The sequence below is a fragment of the Pistacia vera genome, unplaced genomic scaffold (genome assembly GCF_008641045.1).
Source record: "Pistacia vera cultivar Batoury unplaced genomic scaffold, PisVer_v2 Contig1071, whole genome shotgun sequence".
In the NCBI taxonomy this organism is placed as follows: Eukaryota; Viridiplantae; Streptophyta; class Magnoliopsida; order Sapindales; family Anacardiaceae; genus Pistacia; species Pistacia vera.
This window is the reverse complement of record NW_022195106.1, coordinates 309,399-329,166: the sequence shown is the minus strand read 5'-3', so window position 1 is coordinate 329,166 and position 19,768 is coordinate 309,399. Positions and strand designations below refer to the sequence as shown.

The window sequence follows — 19,768 nt, the reverse complement described above, 5'->3', positions numbered from 1 at the left end:
AAAAGTTGAATTGGGTGGGTATTACGATGTAGGATTTACAAATTGTAAAATACCTCCTATGTTTGTTTTTTTTACAAAACACCCCTTATAATAAAACATTAAAAGTTAACAAAAACACCCCCAATCCACCCTCAAATACGGACAGCCGGCCACCACCGCCAGAGGGTGGCTGGAGTCGCCGTAACAAAAACATTAAAAATATTTAGGGGTATTTAATTGAATTAACAAATTTAGGGGGTTTAAAAAATGTTGAATAAAGTTGAATAATATTGTGAGTTTTTTGGTATTTTACTGTTTAACTTTTTTGGGAATACTAAAAGTAGTATTCCCAAAATCAAACCAAACGAAGCCATTATATTTTAATATTTATGTCCTATCATGCCATTTCATCTTTCTCTTTCTTCTTTTCTCCCTCATTTTTTTTCCACTCTCTTTCTTTCCGTCCTCTCTTTCTTTTTTATATTATATATTTTTAAAATGTCACCTCATCTTCTCTTTCTTCTTCTCATCCGTCACCTCGGCTTCGTTTGGTTCAAAATTTGAGGGTTTTAGAAAAAAAATTTTGAAAAAAGTTGAAAAAAAGTTGAATTGTGCGGATATTACGAGGTAAGATCTATAAATTAATAAAATGCCCCTTATGTTTATTTTTTTACAAAATACCCCCTATAATAAAACATTAAAAGTTAACAAAAACACCCCTAACCAACCCTCAAATACCCCCAGCCGGCCACCACCACCGGAGGTGGCCGGAGTCATCTTATCGGCGCATGATGGGCTGGATCTTGCCGGTCATGCGCCGCTATGGCCTTTTCTGGCCAGATCCACGGTGAATTTGGCTGGCAAAGGCCAGATCTACGGCCAGATCTGGCCGTATTTGCTCTCAACGACGGCCAACAAACGGTCGTCGTTGATGGTCAACGACGACCGTTTGTTGGCCATCGTGACCGACTGTTACGGCCAAAGATCCGGCCGTCAACGGCCAGATCTTTGGCCTTAGATCTGGAATTTTCCGGCCAGATCCACCGTGGATCTGGCCGGAAAAGGCTAGATCGGCGCACTACCGGCCAGATTCAGCCGGTAGTGCGCCATCCTATCAGATTCCGGCCATTTTCCGGCGGTGGTGGCCGGAATCTGGTAAATGTTGATTGTTGGGGTGTTTTTGTAATTTTAAAAAAAATATTTAGGGGTATTTAATTAAATTAACAAATTTAGAGGGTTTAAAAAAAATTGAATAATATTGAAAGTAGTATTTCTAAAAATGAGAGTTTTTTGATATTTTACTGTTTAACTGTTTTGGGAATACTAAGAGTAGTATTCCCAATTTTGAACCAAACGAAGCCCTCATCTTTCATTTCTTCTTCTTTACTTCCATCTTTCTCGCCGTCTCTTCTCTTTCTTATTTACTTCTTTTATATTCTCTTCTCTTTTCTCCAGTATTCTGAAACCCAGACCAGATCGGACGGTTAAACCAATCCAATCGGGTTTCACTTATATTTTCGGTTTAAAAAAGAGTAAAAATCCAAATTTTTACATTAGATCATTTCAAACCGTGGTTGGACCGTCTTATTGTAGCAATGGTCCAACCAGTATAACAAAGAAATCTAGTCCACATCCAATCCGCTGCTTAAAAATACAAAAAAAATTAAAAAAATTAAAACCACAAACACAAAATCAAAACCCCCCAAATTTTTTAATACATTTCAATTTGCTTTTACGAGTGGTCTGCCACTTTTAAAATTTTGCTTTTTGCTTTTGCCTTTTTCATTTTGGTTTGCTTTTTTATTTTGGTTTGCTACTTTGCCATTCGCGATCTCCAGTCCAGTCCTCCTCCATTCGCGATCTCGGATCTCCTTCAAGCTTCAGCTTCAGCAGTTTAGCCTTCAAGTCTTCACTCTTCAAGTCCTCTTCATCATCGCGATCTCCTCCTCTTCAATCAACCTCTTCAGGCTCCAGTCTAGTCCTCCATTCGCGATCTCCTTCAAGCTTCAGCTTTCAGCCTGTGTATCAATATAGATATCGAACCAAAGAATTACTTTATCAATTAACATTAAACTATCTTATTACTATTTGATCAATCAAATTGTATCAAGGAAAACCAATTAAATAAATAAACATTGAAATTAAAAAGAAAACCGAAAAGAGAAAAATTAAATAAACCTTTGGGTAAAACAAGATGACTATACCTAGGCAAGACTTTACACTATTTTATTCATATGTTTGATCTCTTATGCTAATTTATTAAGTTCTTTCTACATCAAACTCCCTAAATTTCAATAACTTTCTCTCGAACAATTATCAAATTGACCTCTAATTACTAACGTAATATCTCTAATTAGATTTAAGCAATTGGAATCATTACACTCTATGGTTTACCAAGACCTCACAAGTCATGGTACCTATCTCTAGTATCATCTCTCGATCTCAACCTAGTCCATTATTCATTCAATTCGTGGCCCTTAAGAATCAAAAGAATTAGAAATAATAGTAAAATTTAGGAAGAATTCTTAATAACATTAACAATCAAAGATCAATACATAATTAAGAGATTGGGCTACATCTTAGCCCTAGAGAATAAATTAGTTCATAAAACATGAAGAAACAATCATCTTTTTAAAACATTCATTGAGTTTATAAAAGAAAAGGAAACTTCTCTATATAGTGATCAAGCTCCAGAACTTCTATTATTTCTCTTCTCTGCAGATTTTTCTCTCCTTTCTTCCACCCAAAATCCCCCAAAATAATGCTAAAATACCTCCGTTGATATCCCACAAGGTTAGGTTTTTTTTCCTTCAATTCTATTAGGGATAGGACTCTTAACCCTATTTTTCTACCTCAAAACGAATAGTGATCTTTAAGTTCCGTGACTGTGCCCCGTCACTGTGTTGTGGCACAGTGCTACTGGAAAATATGTGCTGGCACAATAGCTTGCTGACCTTCTTCCTGCATCATTCCGCTGTTCGAAGATGGTGATTTGTGAACCTGATAACGATGGATTTGGAAAAGTGGTAAACATATAAATATGCCCTTTGAATTATCTTTCAACGGTTCAAGATTCGTCTTAATCAGTTCTACAGCTCAAGATATTCTCAAATACCGAGAGTATGCTCAAGCTATAACGTAATCTAGAATCTTCTCTTTACTTCAACTCCATAACTTCTTCAATTCAACTCGATTCTTGATCCGTTTTTTTCCACTCGTCACTCATTCTGTTGCCAACATTTCTTCATCAAGCATAATATTTAAGCACTAGTACCTGGAAAACACTCAAAAACACCAATGATCTCTAAAAGATAATTATGAAAATATTGCAACTTTACCAAATTAAACCTAATTTCCTACAAATTAATCCTCATAAAACTACTAACTAAATATGTATTTTCAAGCTCTTATCACATACACCAATTATTCCTCTCAACCAACACTATTAACATATACTCACCAATTTATTCCGATCAATCAAATATATTTCCTAAACTTTCTAATAATCTTCAAGTATTCTATCTTTCTATTAATATAACATTCTTAACCAAACACCCTTAAGTTCACACCGTTACTTACAGGAAATAAATTAATTAAACCAAACCATCTTATTAATTAATAAATTGTCACGCAAATGTTATTCTGATTCCTAAATTATGAGAAACATGTTGACTTATACAAGATTTTTTTTTTATTATTATTATTACATACGTTAGAAAATCGATCCTCAATAAATTTTCTTAAAAGCGAAATTTAATTAATAACAGCATTTATAGAAAATTCCCACAGAAGAACGAAGTAACATCCTCTCTTTATAAGGAATCTCAGCTATGCGTATACTTTTAGCTATTTGAGGCGAAGATTTATACTTTATTATATTTATTTTACATATTTATAACTATATACAGTATTTGTACCATTAAATTTCAATCAAAGATTTATTGGTTTTTTTTTTTTTTTTTAAGGAGTAATTTATCACAAATTTTTCCTGGTTCAAGGAATAAATAATTTTGTGTTTATTTTATGTGTTTGATTTAAAAAAAAAAATGATTTTTAAAATTAAAAATAATAGTAGAGTATTATCTAAGGAAATCTAGATATGTATTTACTATTATCATGTGACATTTTATCAAATAGTTTTCAAGCTTTCTCCAACCCCCCCCCCCCCACCCCCCCCCCCCCCAAAAAAAAAAATTACTAAAAAAAAACTTTCAAATTAATGCATGTGCATGAAATTATTATTTAATCATTAATCCCAAAACTTGTTCTTAGAAAATGATAATGAGCAAGAAAAAAAAATTATAATTTCAAAAAAATCAATAATTCATATTGCTATTTGAGTAAATTAAGATATATTAGATCAAATGAAGAAAAATCAATCTGAGATTAAGATAGAGGAGCTCTTTTATTTTTATATTCTATTCACAAAATAAAAAAAAATAAAATATAGTTGATGTTTGAGAAAACAAATAATAAAAAATGTGAAAAATGCTTGAATTTAGGCATTTTGATTAAATAAATAAATGGTGTTAATGTAAAACATAAAGGTATATAAAAGTTACCGGTCGTGAGGCTTCACCGATTCAATGGTTTCGTCCCTGTTTGTATCTATTAAACAGTAATGCTAGCATTTTACCCCCTATTACTTCTCTACTTATCTTTGTAAATATAAAACAGTAAAGATATTATAGTATAGTACGATACCATATATATTTTAACAAAGGTGAAGAGAAGTGAGTAGAGGAGTGAGTAAGGCTAGCTTTTCCTATTAACCTATCTGTGTTATTAAGCCTTACAAAAACTCTATATAAATCTCTTTTAGTTTAGAAGTTAGTTTTTAATAATATTATAATTCATTTTTAAATAACCCTCTTTTTATTTTCTTAGAATTCTTTCTTCACATATATGGATTTTTACTTCTTTTTTCTTCATAACAAATTACCGATGTTTTATCATTTAAATGTAGGTTTCATTTTGAAAGGAAGAGAAATGAAGCTTTATTAAGTCAAAGGACTAAAAGAGGATTATTTTGAAACAACAAGGACGGATAAGTATTTCAAATAATTGTCCTTAAAGGAATAAACTGAAACTAAAGAGATGAAAAAGAATTATGTCGAATATAACTTAATTAAGAAAAGAACTTTTTATAATTATCAAAAATCCCTTATAATTTTAAGGACATTTTCAATAGCTAGGGATAGTACTTATTTTCCTTACATGTTTAGCCTATGATTAGAATTTTAATTGCAGTATTATTATTATTTATTTATTTATTTATTTATTTGTAAGAAAAGATTTAGTTGTTGAGCAGACCTAGGGTATTTAATTGTGCAAACCAGTGAGTGTATATGATTATCTTTTTTAAATTATTTTTACCATCAAGTTTTTAATTACAAGTATAATTATAAATGTAACTTCCTTCAGAATCTAGAAAAAAAATTTAGCATGTTAGACCACTAAGGAGAAGAAAATAGTTACCCTTTAAGTAATTGCTTTAGTAATTTTTTTTAATAATTATCATAATTTTTAATTGCTTTGCTGTTCAAATGCACTAATTTTAATTAATTTATTAACTTTTATGCAAGGTAATTTGGTATATCCAATGACAAGCAACAAATTTTTGCCCTTGTAAATGATGATTTCATACAGCATTTTAAGTTTTTCCGATAGCAATTTGTTTCCTGAAAAAGGCTAAATTTGTAGTAGTGTGCGTAGCAATTATGAAAATAGGGAAGAATTGCTTGTATGAATAGTTAACTACTTTGTCATACCCAAATAATGGTTTAATGACACTTTCCTACCCATAGACTTTTTAAATATCACTTTACTATCCAAATTTATATTCCCGTGGCGAACGGAAAGCAAACTCGATCCAGGCTCTTGGTTTTTTAAAGAGGGGAGGTTGAAAAGCCTTTTAGTGGTCGAAGGTTTAAATTTTGATGGTTGTGATTGATCAAAATTTGAATTGGGAGGAGCGGTTGTGCAAACCCTAATCCCTCGATTGCCGACAATTGGTGAGGTCGACGGAAGTAAGGTTTAAGGGGTTTTGATGAGTGATGATCGAGGAAGATAATGGTGGTGGTGTGGAGTCGCAATGACTCCGGAATCGGAAACTGAATATAAATTTGGGTAGTAAAGTGGTATTTTAAAAATCTGTGGATGAGAAAGCGTCATTATGTCATTATTTGGGTGGAAAAAAGCCTTCTACTCTTGTTTAAATTATAAATTATAATTTTGTTAACATTTTCAATACTTTATATACCAATAAAGAATTTTTTCCCACCCAAGGTTTGCCTTAATGACACTTTCCCACCCAAAAAATTTCAAAAAACCACTTTCCCACACAAAGTTTATATTTCATTAATACCCAAAGCCAATTCCGATGGTGAAAATTCTCTCCATCATTACCATTTGAATTTTCGATCTCTTCTCTACAAAACCCCTCTCACTCCTGCACCTGATTTCTTGTTAATTATCGGCTATCACAAAGCTAGGGTTTCTTGTTCTTAGTTGATTTCCAATGACGAATATTTAATCGGTCACCACCATTCGATCCACCGACCTCCACTCTACAAAACCCCTCTTATCTTGGCTCCTAGTAACTTGTCGAACACCCAATAAAAAAGTAAAGTGTATTTTGTGTATTACAGAATATAAAATTTGGGTGGGAAAGTGGTATTTTGAAACTTTTTGGGCGAGAAAGTGTCATTAAGGCAAACCTTGGGTGGGAAAAAGTCGTTTACTCATGCACTTAGGGTGTGTTTTGTTGGGGGTAATAGGGGATTACTGAGATAATGTTATCTTATATTACTTGATTATCATGTTTGGTTGTCAAGTAATATAAGATTCCAGTAATCTTCTAGAATTAATAGTAATTAATGTTGGTAATATAGGAAATAATCTAATTACCTCCATTTTCTTAGATATTTTAAAATTACTTGGTAACTTATTTTTGTTACAATTTTACCCCTTATTTGTAAAATTTTTGGAAAAAACCCTTATTTTGAAATTAATTTACAAATATATTCATATACATAAATACCCCTGGACTTTAAATAAATTACCCAAGGGTGGTGGCCTGATCTGGCCACCGACCACCATCGTAGGAGGTCAATGGCGGCAACGAAAAAGCGCATGACCAACCTGATCTAGCCAGCCGTGCATCGGAAACAGTCAGATCTATGGCCATTTCATGGCCAAAGATGTAGTCATGAAAAAGCCAGATATTTAGCGATGAAAAGACGGCCATTTCACAGCCAGATCTCCACTATAGTTGCTAGCAATGACTTGAAGTGGGTGGGGGTGTTTTTGTTAACTTTTAAACTTTTTTGTTACTGGGATGTTTTAGTTAAATCTTAAATGTAAGGGGCTAAAAAAATTATTTAAAAAATAATATTATATTAGTATTAAAAAATAAGGGCAATTTAATAATTTATATAACATACTGTTGTTGATTTTCGCAAGTGTAAGAAATCGTGCAAGTAATAAAATGTATAAATATGGATATCGAACCCAAGGAAATTACTATTATCAATTACCAATTAAACTATCTTATTACTATTTGATCAATCCAAATTGTATCAAGGAAAACCTAAATTAAATAAAATTAACAATTGAAATTAAAAAGAAAACCGAAAAGAGAACAATTAAAATAAACCTTTGGGTAAAAACAAGATGACTATACCTACGGCATAGACTTCACACCAACTCTTATTCATATGTATTGATCTCTTATGCTAATTTTATTAAGCTCTTTCTACAAGTCAAACTCCCTAAATTTCCAATAACTTTCTCTCGAACAATTATCAAATTGACCCCTAATTACTAACTTGAATTATCTCTAATCAGATTTAAGCAATTGGATATCATTACGCTCTATGGAGTTTACTAAGACCTCACAAGTAGCGGTAACCTATCTCTAGCTTTCGCTCAACCTATGGTTTTACTACCATAGACCAACTAAGTATCATCTCTCGATCTCAACCTAGTCCATTAATTCATTCAATTCTTGGGCCCTTAAGAATCAAAAGAATTAGAAATAATAGTAAAACTTAGGAAGAATTCTTAATAAACATTAACAATCAAAGATCAATACATAATTAAGAGATCGGGCTACATCTTAGCCCTAAAGAATAAATTTAGTTCATAAGAAACATGAAAGAAACAATCATCTTTATTAAAACATTCATTATGAGTTTACAAGAAAAGAACAAGGAAAACTTCTCTATATAGTGAATCAAAGCTCCAGAACTTCTGTTACTTCTCTTCTCTGCAGATTTTTCTCCCTTTCTTCTCACCAAAGAAATCCCCCAAAATAATGCTAAAAAACCTCCCTTTATATCCCACAAGGATTAGGGTTTTATTTTCTTCAATTCTATTAGGGATAGGACTCTTAACCCAATTTTTCTACCTCAAAACGGATATGTGATTTTTAAGTTCCATGACTGTGCCCCGGTACTGTGCTGTGGCATAGTAGCTACTGGAAAAAGTGTGTCGCGACACAATAGCTGCTGGCCTTCTTCCTGCATTATTCTACTGTTCTTTAGAGATGGTGATTTTTGAACCTGATAACGATGGAATTTGGAAAAGTGGTAAATATATGAGATATAGCCCTTTGAATTATCTTTCCAACGGTTTAAGAATCGTCTTAATCAAAGTTCTACAGCTCAAGATATTCTCAAAATACCGAGATATGCTCAAGCTGGAACGTAATCTGGAATCTTCTCTTTACTTCAACTTCCATAACTTCTTCAATTCAACTCCGATTCTTGATCCGTTTGTTTCCACTCATCATCATTTTGTTGCCAACATGATTCTTCATCTGAGCATAATATTTAAGCATTAATAACCTGAAAAACACTCAAAAACACCAATGATCTCGTAAAAGGTAATTATGAAAATATTAAGCAACTTTACCAAATTAAGCCTAATTTCCCATAATTAATCCTCATAAACTACTAACTAAATGTGTATTTTCAAGCTCTTATCATATACCCACCAATTTATTTATCTCAACCAAACATATTAATATCATATATCTATCAATTTATTCCAACCAATCAAATATATTTCCTTAAACATTTCTAATAATCTTCAAAGTAATCTATCTTTCTATTAATATAACATTCTCTAAACCAAACATACCCTTAAGTTCACACCGTTACTTACAGGAAAATTAAATTAAACCAAACCATCTTATTAATTAATAAATTGTCACGCAAATGTTATTCTGATTCCTAAATTATGGAGAACAATGTTGACTTTATTATAAGATTTTTTATTATTATTATTATTACATACGTTAGAAAATCGAATCCTCAATAAATTTTCTTCAAAGCGAAATTTAAATTAATAACAGCATTTTTATAGAAAATTCCCACAGAAGAACGAAGTAACATCCTCTCTTTATAAGGAATCTCATGCTATGCGTATACTTTTAGCTATTTGAGGCGAAGATTTATACTTTATTATATTTATTTTTACACAATATTATTAACTATATACAGTATTTGTACCATCTATAATTTAACTATAAGATCATATGGTTTGTTTTTTTTTTTTTTTTTTTTTTTTAGGAGTAATTTATCACAAATTTTTTCCTGGTCAAGGAATAAATAATTTTGTGTTTATTTTATTGTGTTTGATTTTAAAAAAAAAAATGATTTTTAAAATAAAAATAATAAGTGAGAGTTTCTAAGGAAATACTAGATATGTATTATATTATTATCATGTGACATGTTATCAAAATAGTTTCAAGCTTTCTATTTTTTTTCCAAAAAAAAAAAAATAAATAAATAAAAGAACTCTTACTAAAAAAAAAAAAAATACTTCAATTAATGCATGTGCAATGAAATTATTATTTAATCATTAATCCCAAAACTTGTTCTTAGAAAATGATAATGAGCAAGAAAAAAAAAATTAAATTCAGAAAAAAACAAATAATTCATATTGCTATTGAGTAAATTAAGATAATTAGATCAAATGAGAGAAAAATCAATCTGAGATTAAGATAGTAGGGCTCTTTTATTTTATATTCATTCACAAAATAAAATAAAATATAGTTGATGTTTAGAAAAACAAATAATAAAAAAAGTGATGAAAATGCTTGAATTAGGCTATTTTGATTAAATAAAATAAATGGATGTTAATGTTAAAACATAAAGTATAATTAAAAGTTTACCATCAGTGCGGCTTCACCGCTCATGGTTCCGTCCCTATTTGTATCTATTAAAAAAGAATGTTAGTCTTACTCAGTCCCCCTATTCACTTCTCTTACTTATCTTTGTAATATACAAATAGTAAGGGTATCATACGTATAGTATGAATACCATATATCATTTTAACAAAGGTGAGTAAGAGAAAGGTAAGTAAGGTTAGCATTTTCCTATTAAAACTATCTGTGTTATTTAAGCCTTACAAAAAACTCATATAAATCTCTTTTAGTTTAGAAGTTAGTTTTAATAATATTATAATTCATTTTAAATAAACCTCTTTTTTATTTTCTTAGAAATCTTTTCACATATATGGATTTTTACTTCTTTTTTTCTTCATAACAAATTACCGATGTTTATATTTAAATGAGGTTTCCTTTTAAGAGAAATCAAGATGAGTATCCATATTATAAATTATATCTTTTTTATTGAGAGATTAATAAAATTGCTTTTAATTTAAAATTTTAGAAACATAAAAAAGAAAAAAAAGGTGTGGAAATAAGGAAAGAAGATATATGGTTAATTCTAATAATATTGATTTTATGTCTTTTCTTTTGTTTTCATGTTCTGTTTATTGATACGTATATTGACTTAGAAACTGGAACCATTTAATATTATTGAGATATTTTTCTTATAAATATAAATTAGATTGAATAACAAATTAATATTAATTTAGATTGAATAACATACAATTTATTACTGATTTTGACCATTGAAATGTCACTTTTACCCTTAGTAATAACAATCAAAATGGACACATGTTGAAGAAAACTATCCTAAGACCATCCAAAGTAGCCCAAGCCCCTTCATTATCAACTGGGCCCGCTCAACCAAATAGAGGTTTAAAAAATGAGTGATGTTATTTAAACCTTATTAAATCTCTTTGTAAACTCTAATAATAATTAAAATTATTTTAAAAATAACTTTAATAAGAATTTATATCAATATCATGAGATGGATGTAAAAATAATTTATCTTTCCATCATTCTCCTAAATTATAATTTTTTTTTTTTTTTTAATGATCAGGGTGTCCAAATCAATTTATGTACATTTCAACTAATTTCTTGAATCTTAGAAATACCAGTTGAATAAGAGATCTAATAACTATCCCTATTAGCAACTATGAAGGGATTCGAACTCATGACTCTTAAGTAATTACTTAAGAGTCTCTATTGAACCACTCGATATCCAAAAGTAATTAGTCCTATATATTATTAAGTTCCATCATTCCTAATTTTCTCCTATATTATTAAACTAAATTTCTTAAATCAAACACTAAGTATGAAAATATCTAAATTTTTTTTTTTTATGTTTGATTCGATCTTCCATCTCTTCCAAAAAAAAAAAAAAAAAAAAAATTCAATTATGCCAACATAATTTCTAAACAAAAAATTTCAAATTACAATTTTATGAAAAGTTTAGGGAATTTAGAAAACTAGTAGAAGCATAAATGTGTATATGATGATTACTAGCTTAAAAGAAATATAATATATTTAAAAAAAAAAATTATCATTGAGGTTTGAAAGAAATTTGATTGGTCTTAAATAACACTACTATTAATAAAAAATATCAGACAGACCCTCCAGAATTCTCTGGTATTTTCCCTCCTTCGCCTTTTCTTGATCTTTCTCCAGTGCTCGCTTCTACCAACTTCTCCATTTTCTTTACATTTCCATAACCTCCTCACTCACTCTATATATATGCTCCTCCATAACCCCACTTCTCATCAAACATCGAAAAACAGCGACAAAGCATTCAACTCAACAACACAAAACACCAAATTTCTTCAACTCTCTCAAAACCATCAAACACCTTTCTTGGTTCTTGAATTCTGAACCATGGCATCCAAAACTGAAGGCAAAGCTATTGGCATTGATCTTGGCACGACTTACAGCTGCGTCGGCGTATGGCAAAACGACCGCGTTGAGATCATTGCCAATGATCAGGGCAACAGGACTACTCCTTCTTATGTAGCCTTTACTGACACTGAACGTTTGATCGGAGATGCAGCTAAGAACCAAGTTGCTATGAACCCTCAGAACACTGTCTTCGATGCTAAACGTCTCATCGGGAGGCGCTTCTCTGATCCGGCTGTTCAGAGCGACATGAAGCTTTGGCCTTTTAAGGTCATTCCAGGGCCTGGAGACAAGCCTATGATCGTGGTTCAGTACAAAGGGGAGGAGAAACAGTTTGCCCCAGAAGAGATTTCATCAATGGTTTTGACTAAAATGAAGGAGATTGCTGAGGCTTTTCTTGGTCTGAATGTGAAGAACGCTGTGATTACTGTTCCGGCTTATTTTAATGATTCACAAAGGCAAGCTACAAAGGATGCAGGAGCTATAGCTGGACTCAATGTTTTGAGAATTATCAATGAGCCAACTGCTGCTGCTATTGCTTATGGTTTGGACAAGAAGGCGTCGAGGACCGGTGAGAAAAATGTGCTTATATTTGATCTTGGGGGAGGAACGTTTGATGTTTCATTGTTGACCATTGAGGAGGGGATCTTTGAAGTAAAGGCTACTGCTGGTGATACTCATCTTGGAGGTGAAGATTTTGATAACAGGCTTGTTAATCATTTTGTTGCGGAGTTTAAGAGGAAACACAAGAAAGATATCAGTGGCAATGCCAGAGCTTTGAGGCGTTTGAGGACCGCGTGTGAGAGGGCTAAGAGGACTTTGTCTTCCACCACACAGACGACGATTGAGATTGATTCACTTTATGAAGGTATTGATTTCTATTCTACCTTTACTAGAGCAAGATTTGAGGAATTGAACATGGATTTGTTTAGAAAGTGTATGGAGCCTGTTGAGAAATGTCTTCGGGACTCCAAGGTTGATAAGTCTCAGGTTCATGATATTGTTCTTGTTGGTGGATCAACAAGAATTCCCAAAGTTCAGCAACTTTTGCAAGATTTCTTCAATGGCAAGGAACTCTGCAAGAGCATAAACCCCGATGAGGCTGTCGCTTATGGAGCTGCTGTTCAGGCTGCTATTCTGAGTGGTGAAGGAAATGAGAAAGTTCAAGATTTGCTACTTCTTGATGTTACACCTCTTAGCCTTGGAATTGAAACTGCTGGTGGAGTAATGACAACCTTGATTCCGAGAAATACAACGATTCCCGCCAAGAAAGAGCAAGTCTTTTCAACCTATTCTGATAATCAGACCAGTGTGTTAATTCAAGTATATGAAGGTGAAAGGGCTAGAACTAAGGACAACAATCTTCTTGGAACATTTGAGCTGAAGGGCATCCCTCCGGCACCAAGAGGTGTTCCTCAGATCAATGTATGTTTCGACATTGATGCAAATGGTATACTGAATGTGTCTGCTGAGGATAAGACTGCAGGGGTGAAGAACCAGATCACAATCACCAATGATAAAGGAAGATTGAGCAAGGAAGATATCGAGAGAATGGTACAGGAGGCGGAGAAGTACAAGTCCGAAGATGAACAAGTGAAGAAGAAGGTAGAGGCCAAGAATGCGCTAGAGAACTATGCTTACAGTATGAGAAACACAGTGAGGGATGAGAAAATTGCAAGCAAGTTGGACTCAGCAGACAAGCATAAGATTGAGAAGGCGATCGATGAAACCATGGAGTGGCTTGACAGGAACCAACTGGCTGAAGTTGATGAATTGGAGGACAAGTTGAAGGAGTTGGAAGGATTGTGCAATCCTATAATTGCAAAGATGTATCAGGGTACCGGTGGAGATGTGCCAATGGGCGGCGGTCCTGAAATGCCAAGCGGCGGTGGCTATGGAAAATCTGGGTCTGGTAGCTCTGGTGCTGGGCCTAAGATTGAAGAAGTTGATTAAATATGAAAAGTGACACCTGGGAAGTTCTGTTTCTGAGCATTGCTCATTTTATTCTGTTTCCTCTTATGCTTGAGTGACTTTCATTTGATGCATAGGTTCAGAAAGCCGTGAGAGATGATAAAATAATGTAACAGATGTATATTTATTTTTCTAAATAAAATTATTGTTCAATATTTTGTTTGAAAGTGTTACAATAAGAAATTGTGTTCTATTTTCTTCATCAAACAGCAGAATTGGAGTACAATTCCTCTTATTATTATTATCTATATAGCATTGACAATACGGGATGTGAAAATTGCAAGCAAATTGGACTCAGCAGACAAGCAAAAGATTGAGAAGGCGATCGATGAGACCATGGAGTGGCTTAAGAGGAACCAACTGGTTAAAGTTGATGAATTGGAGGACAAATTGAAGGAGTTTGAAGGATTGTACAACCCCATAATTGCACAGATTTATCAGGGTGCTGGTGGAGATGTGCCAATGGGCGGCGCTCCTGAAATGCCAAGTAGTGGCTACGGAAAATCTGGGTCTGGTGGCTCTGGTTCTGGGCCAAGATAGAAGAAGTAGACTAAATTTATGAACTGTCACTTGGGAAGTTCTGTTTTTGAGTATTTCTCATTTTTCTTATGCTTGAGTGACTGTCATATGATGCATAGGTTCAGAAATACTGCAAGAGATCATAAATAATGATGCAGATGTATATTTATTTTTCTAAATAAATTATTGTTCAATATTTTGTTTGAAAGTGTTACCTTGCAATAAAAATTTGTATGTTCTTTTCTACATCAAACAGCAGAATTCGAGTACCATTCCTATTATTATTATTATCATCGATGTATCTACAACAATACGGGATGTGACAATTCTTCTATATGATCTCTTCGAAGAGAACCTCAGAATTTCTGTATTGATTCAAGTCTGCTGATGGAAATAAGGAAATGTTCCTCCGAGGTTCATGCCTACCAAATGCAGCCCAATTAAACCACTGCAATTTTCCAGGGCGGTGAAGAAGGGGTTGATATTAGTGTTGTGGTCATGGCTTCCCATATTTTTATTGGAGATATGTGAATGAGGGCAGCTTCCCCACTGTCCGAAGGCAACTCACCGGAAAGATAATTAGTCGACACATCCAAATTGTACATTGAAGTGTTTATGATAAGACTCCCTGCACTGATAACAAACAACAGCACAAACAGCCCAAGATAACAGAATATATTCACTCAAGCAAGTCTCAACCAATTATATTACTAGAGAATGGAAAAGAAACAACCAAAATATTGATAACTCAAAAGATAGATCCTAGCAATTCGAGGAGCTGGGGGCCTCCCACAATGACACTATTTGATCTGTGTCATTCACCAAAATAGACCCTTTATTTATACTACCTTCATGACTATCTATTCCACTAACAACTTTGATTCCCTTCTCATACGTGGCTATAACCACTTCTTTAACAACCTACAGCAAGGCACCTTACACTCTTAACCCCTTTCTGTCCCTATTGTCCCTTATGCCCTTTGTATTGGTAAACATGCTTAATGGGAGGTCTATTAATAACAACCCCACCCACCCCCCCTGGAGAGCCACCTTGTCCTCAAGGTGGAAATGAGGGAATTGTTGCTGGATCACATTGTAAGCCTCCCATGATGCTTCAAAAGGAGTTAAGTCTTTCCATTTGATAAGTACTTCCTGAGAGCCATTTAATAAATTAAGTGCGGTCAGCCAACAACGATTCTATTTGAACAATGAGTTCCATATCCTCAGTGAGGCAGGATGGCAGGGGTTGGATGGGTACCAAAGGGTGCAAACTGCGTTTCAGTTGAGAGATGTGAAAGACGGGATGAATTCTAGCCGTAGGAGGCAGCTCCAACCTATAAGCCACCTGCCTAATCTTCTCTAGTATGGGGAAAGTCCCATAAAACCGAGGGTTGAGTTTTTCATTCAGTTTTTTGGCCAAGGACTTGAAACGGTACGGTTGGAGCTTCAAATATACCTAGTCCCCTGGTTGAAAATTAATATCCCGACGACAGAGGTCAGCAATTTCCTTCATTTGTGCTTGAGCTACAAACAAGTTATGCTTTAGTTCAGCCAATATGGAATTTCAGGCAGCCATTTGCTGGTTGACTTCTTCCACCGAGGAGGGGTAATCTAAAAACTTGAGGAAAGTGGGTGGATCCTTGCTGTAGAGGGCTTTAAAAGGGATCATTTTAATGGAGTTGTGATGTGTGGTATTGTACCAATATTCTGCCAAGACAGCCACTTATCCCACTGTTTTGGCTGCGAATTACAAAAACATCATAAGTAAGTTTCTAAACATCGGTTGACCACCTCTATTTGGCCATCGATTTGGGGGTGATATGCCAAACTGAACTTCAGCGAAGTGCCAACGGCCTTAAAAAGTTCCTGCCAGAAGTTGCTGATAAAAATCCTGTCGCGGTCCAAAACTATAGACTTGGGAAAACCGTGGAGTCGTACAATACCAGAGACAAAAATGGCTGCAACATCCTTAGCGCTGTAGGGGTGACACAGCAGAATAAATTGGTCGTATTTAATGAGTCGGTCCACTACAACCATTATGGTATCCTGTCCTTTTGCTTTTGGTAATCCTCCAATGAAGTCCATGCTAATATCTTCAAAAACCTGGGATGGAATGGGTAAGGGCTGAAGAAGACCTACTGGTTTGAGAGAAGAATATTTATGTGATTGGCAAATGGAACACCGTTGGACATACTCTTGCACATCCCTTTTAATACCGTCCCAAATTACTATATTCATCAGTTTCTTATATGTTCTGAAAAAGCTTGAATGGCCCCCTCTCGGGCTGCTGTGAAACTCATCTAAAAGCTTAGGAATGAACTTCGAATTTCTGAGCAAAACCAACCTGTTTTTGTAGATGAGACAGCCACGGCGAAAACCATACAAAGGATGACTGGTAGGGTCAAAAAGAAGGTCTTGTATGATTGCTTGTAGCTTTAGGTCTTGCTGTGCTTCAGCCGCTAACTCATCCCATTCAGAAAATTGTACTACCGAAATGGCTGCTAATTCAGCACCCTCTCCGCGTCTCGACAAAGCATCAGCCACTTGGTTTGAGTTTCTCGGTTGGTAGTGGATTTCGAAGGAGAACCCTAAGAGCTTGGAAATCCATTTCCATTGTTCAGGTGTTTTAACCCGCTGATCCATTAGAAACTGTAGACTGCGTTGGTCAGATTTAATGATAAATTTGCGTCCACTTAAGTAATGGCTCCACTTGTGGACAGCGAACACAATGGCCATCAGCTCCCTCTCGTATGCTGATTTCTATAAGGCTTGGTGGGAGAAGGCTTGGCTGATGAATGCAATGGGTCGCTAATTCTGGACCAGGACAACTCCAATTTCCTAACCTGATGCGTCTGTGTGTACCTCAAATGGAATATTGAAATCTGAAACTGCCAGCACCGAAATTGAAGTCATTGCCCTTTTAAGAGTTTCAAAGGCCTGTTGTGCTTGGTCATCCCATGCAAAAGAGTCCTTTCGCAGCAACTATGTTAACGGTTGCGCGATTAAACCATAATTCTGCACAAAATGGTGATAGTACCTAGTCAAACCCAAAAACCCCCGTAATGCTTTGATTGTGCATGGGACGGGCCAATTTAGCATTGAATCAATCTTCTGTGGATCAACTTCTACCCCTTTCGCTGAAATTAAATGACCCAAATAGTCCAATCTTTGTCGGCCAAACATACACTTCTTGTAATTGATTACCAATTCATGTTGGGTGAGGATCTGAAAAGCATGTCTCATGTGGCTTAAGTGAGTCTTCAAATCAGGACTGTAAATAAGGATGTCGTCAAAAAACACAAGTATGAATTTCCGCAAGACTGGTTTAAATATGGTATTCATCAAAGCTTGGAAGGTGGAAGAGGCATTGGTTAATCCGAAGGGCATGACCAGGAATTCATAATGCCCTTCATGTGTCCTAAGAGCTGTTTTGGGAACATCCTCCTCTTTCATCCTAATTTGGTGGTAGCCGGATTTGAGGTCCAATTTCGTGAAAATGGCTACCCTTGATAGTTCATCCAACAGTTCGTCAATGGAGGGAATTAGAAACTTGTCAGGTATAGTGATATTATTTAGGGCCCTGTAGTCCACACAAAAACGCCAGCTTCCGTCTTTTTTCTTAACCAACAATACAGGACTAGCAAAGGGACTAGTGCTGGGTTGTATTATCCCTTCCACCAGCATCTCACCCACCAACTTTTCTATTTCATTTTTTTGGGAGTAGGAGTATTTGTATGGGCGAATGTTAGGAGGTTTGGCATTGGCTGCTAAGACTATGGCATGATTAGTGGGTCTCTTGGGTGGGAGTGGAGTAGGCTGTTCAAACAGATGGCTAAACTGATTTACAACTACTGCTATTACCGGATCCATAGGTTCCTTTGCTTCTTCTTCCTTGACCCCCATGGAACAAAACTCAATCACATATCCCGCATCCTCTTGCTGTAGGGATTTCATCATTGCTTTTAAGGACACAACCGTCTTGACTAATGATGGATCCCCTTGTAAAGCCACCCTATTTCCTTCACTAATAAAGGCCATTGTCAGATTCCTCCAGTTTGCACACACATCACCCAATGTACTAAGCCAGGAAACCCCTAATACGACATCTGGCCCCCCTAACTCAAACGGAAAATAGTCCTGGCACACTTCAATCCCCTGTATCCTCAATTTTACTCCCCTACAAATTCCCTCCCCTTTGATAGTAAACCCATTTCCCACCATCACTCCAAACGATTTTCCCTTTTCCACTGCTAAACCTAATTTTTACACCAGGTCATGCGAAATGAAATTGTGGGAAGCCCCACTATCGACCAGCACAATCACCTCTGTACTTCCAATCACCCCTTTCAACTTTAAGGTTTTATCGGTGGTTACCCCAACGATTGAGTGCATAGACAGGGCCAATGGATTACCTTCTTCGTCGTTTTCTGAGGTAGGTTCAAGCGTGCTTTCGTCGTTTTCGGTCACTTTGTCGTCGGTGACCAGCAAGATCTGGATTGATTTGCTCCTGCAGTGATGGTTGGGTCCGTATTTCTCATCACAGCAGAAACAAAGGCCCTTTTCTCGTTTTTGCTACAGCTCAGCGTCGGACATTTGTCGGAAAGTATCCCCGCGAAAGTTCTGTGTCATCACGTCGCTGAATCGATTTCTGTCATGAAATCGATTTAGGGAAAATAGGTGACCTGAATTTGGGTTTCGTGTTGGGTTAGTCCAATTTGGGCGAATGGATTCTGGGCTTGGGTTTGGGCTTGGGGTGACCATAGTGTAAGAGTCCAGCTTGTGTCCTCGGGCTTTAACAAACTTGGGTCTGTTTTTGTCTAAGACCCAATTTCTTTCTTCCACGTGATGGGCCTGGTCCATCAATGCAAACAGGGACATGGGTTGGGTCAAACGAATTTCAGCCTTGATTTCTTCTTTTAACCCATTTGTAAATACCCCCATCAGTATATCTTCCCCTACCTCACACAAAGGAGCTGCGTGAGCTTCAAAATTTTCCCTGTACTCTGTCACTGTACTAGTCTACTTCAAAGCTACCAGGGCTTTGTAAGCTGATCCTTTAAATGATGGTCTGAATCTCTCCACCACTACCGTCTTAAATTCTGTCCACGAACCAATAGGTGCTTTGGACTCTATCCATTGATACCAGTTCAGGGCACGACCTTCCATACACACTACGGGTGCTGCCACTTTTTCTCCTTCCTCATATTGATTCACCGAAAAATACCGGTCAGC

At 35.1% G+C, this 19,768-nt stretch overlaps 1 protein-coding gene across 1 annotated transcript; it reads left to right on the top strand.

The window, feature by feature from the left end:
• Positions 1–11,930: 11,930 nt before the first annotated feature.
• On the top strand, positions 11,931–14,127 carry LOC116132172 (heat shock cognate 70 kDa protein-like). The gene has a single exon (XM_031417833.1). The coding sequence runs from the start codon at positions 12,029–12,031 to the stop codon at positions 13,997–13,999; it is 1,971 nt and encodes a 656-aa protein (XP_031273693.1). The 5' UTR covers positions 11,931–12,028; the 3' UTR covers positions 14,000–14,127.
• The last annotated feature ends 5,641 nt before the right edge of the window (positions 14,128–19,768 follow it).

What these genes read in the sequence shown, in the direction of transcription:
- LOC116132172 (XM_031417833.1), top strand. Translation starts at nt 12,029, where the DNA reads ATGGCATCCAAAACTGAAGGCAAAGCTATTGGCATTGATCTTGGCACG.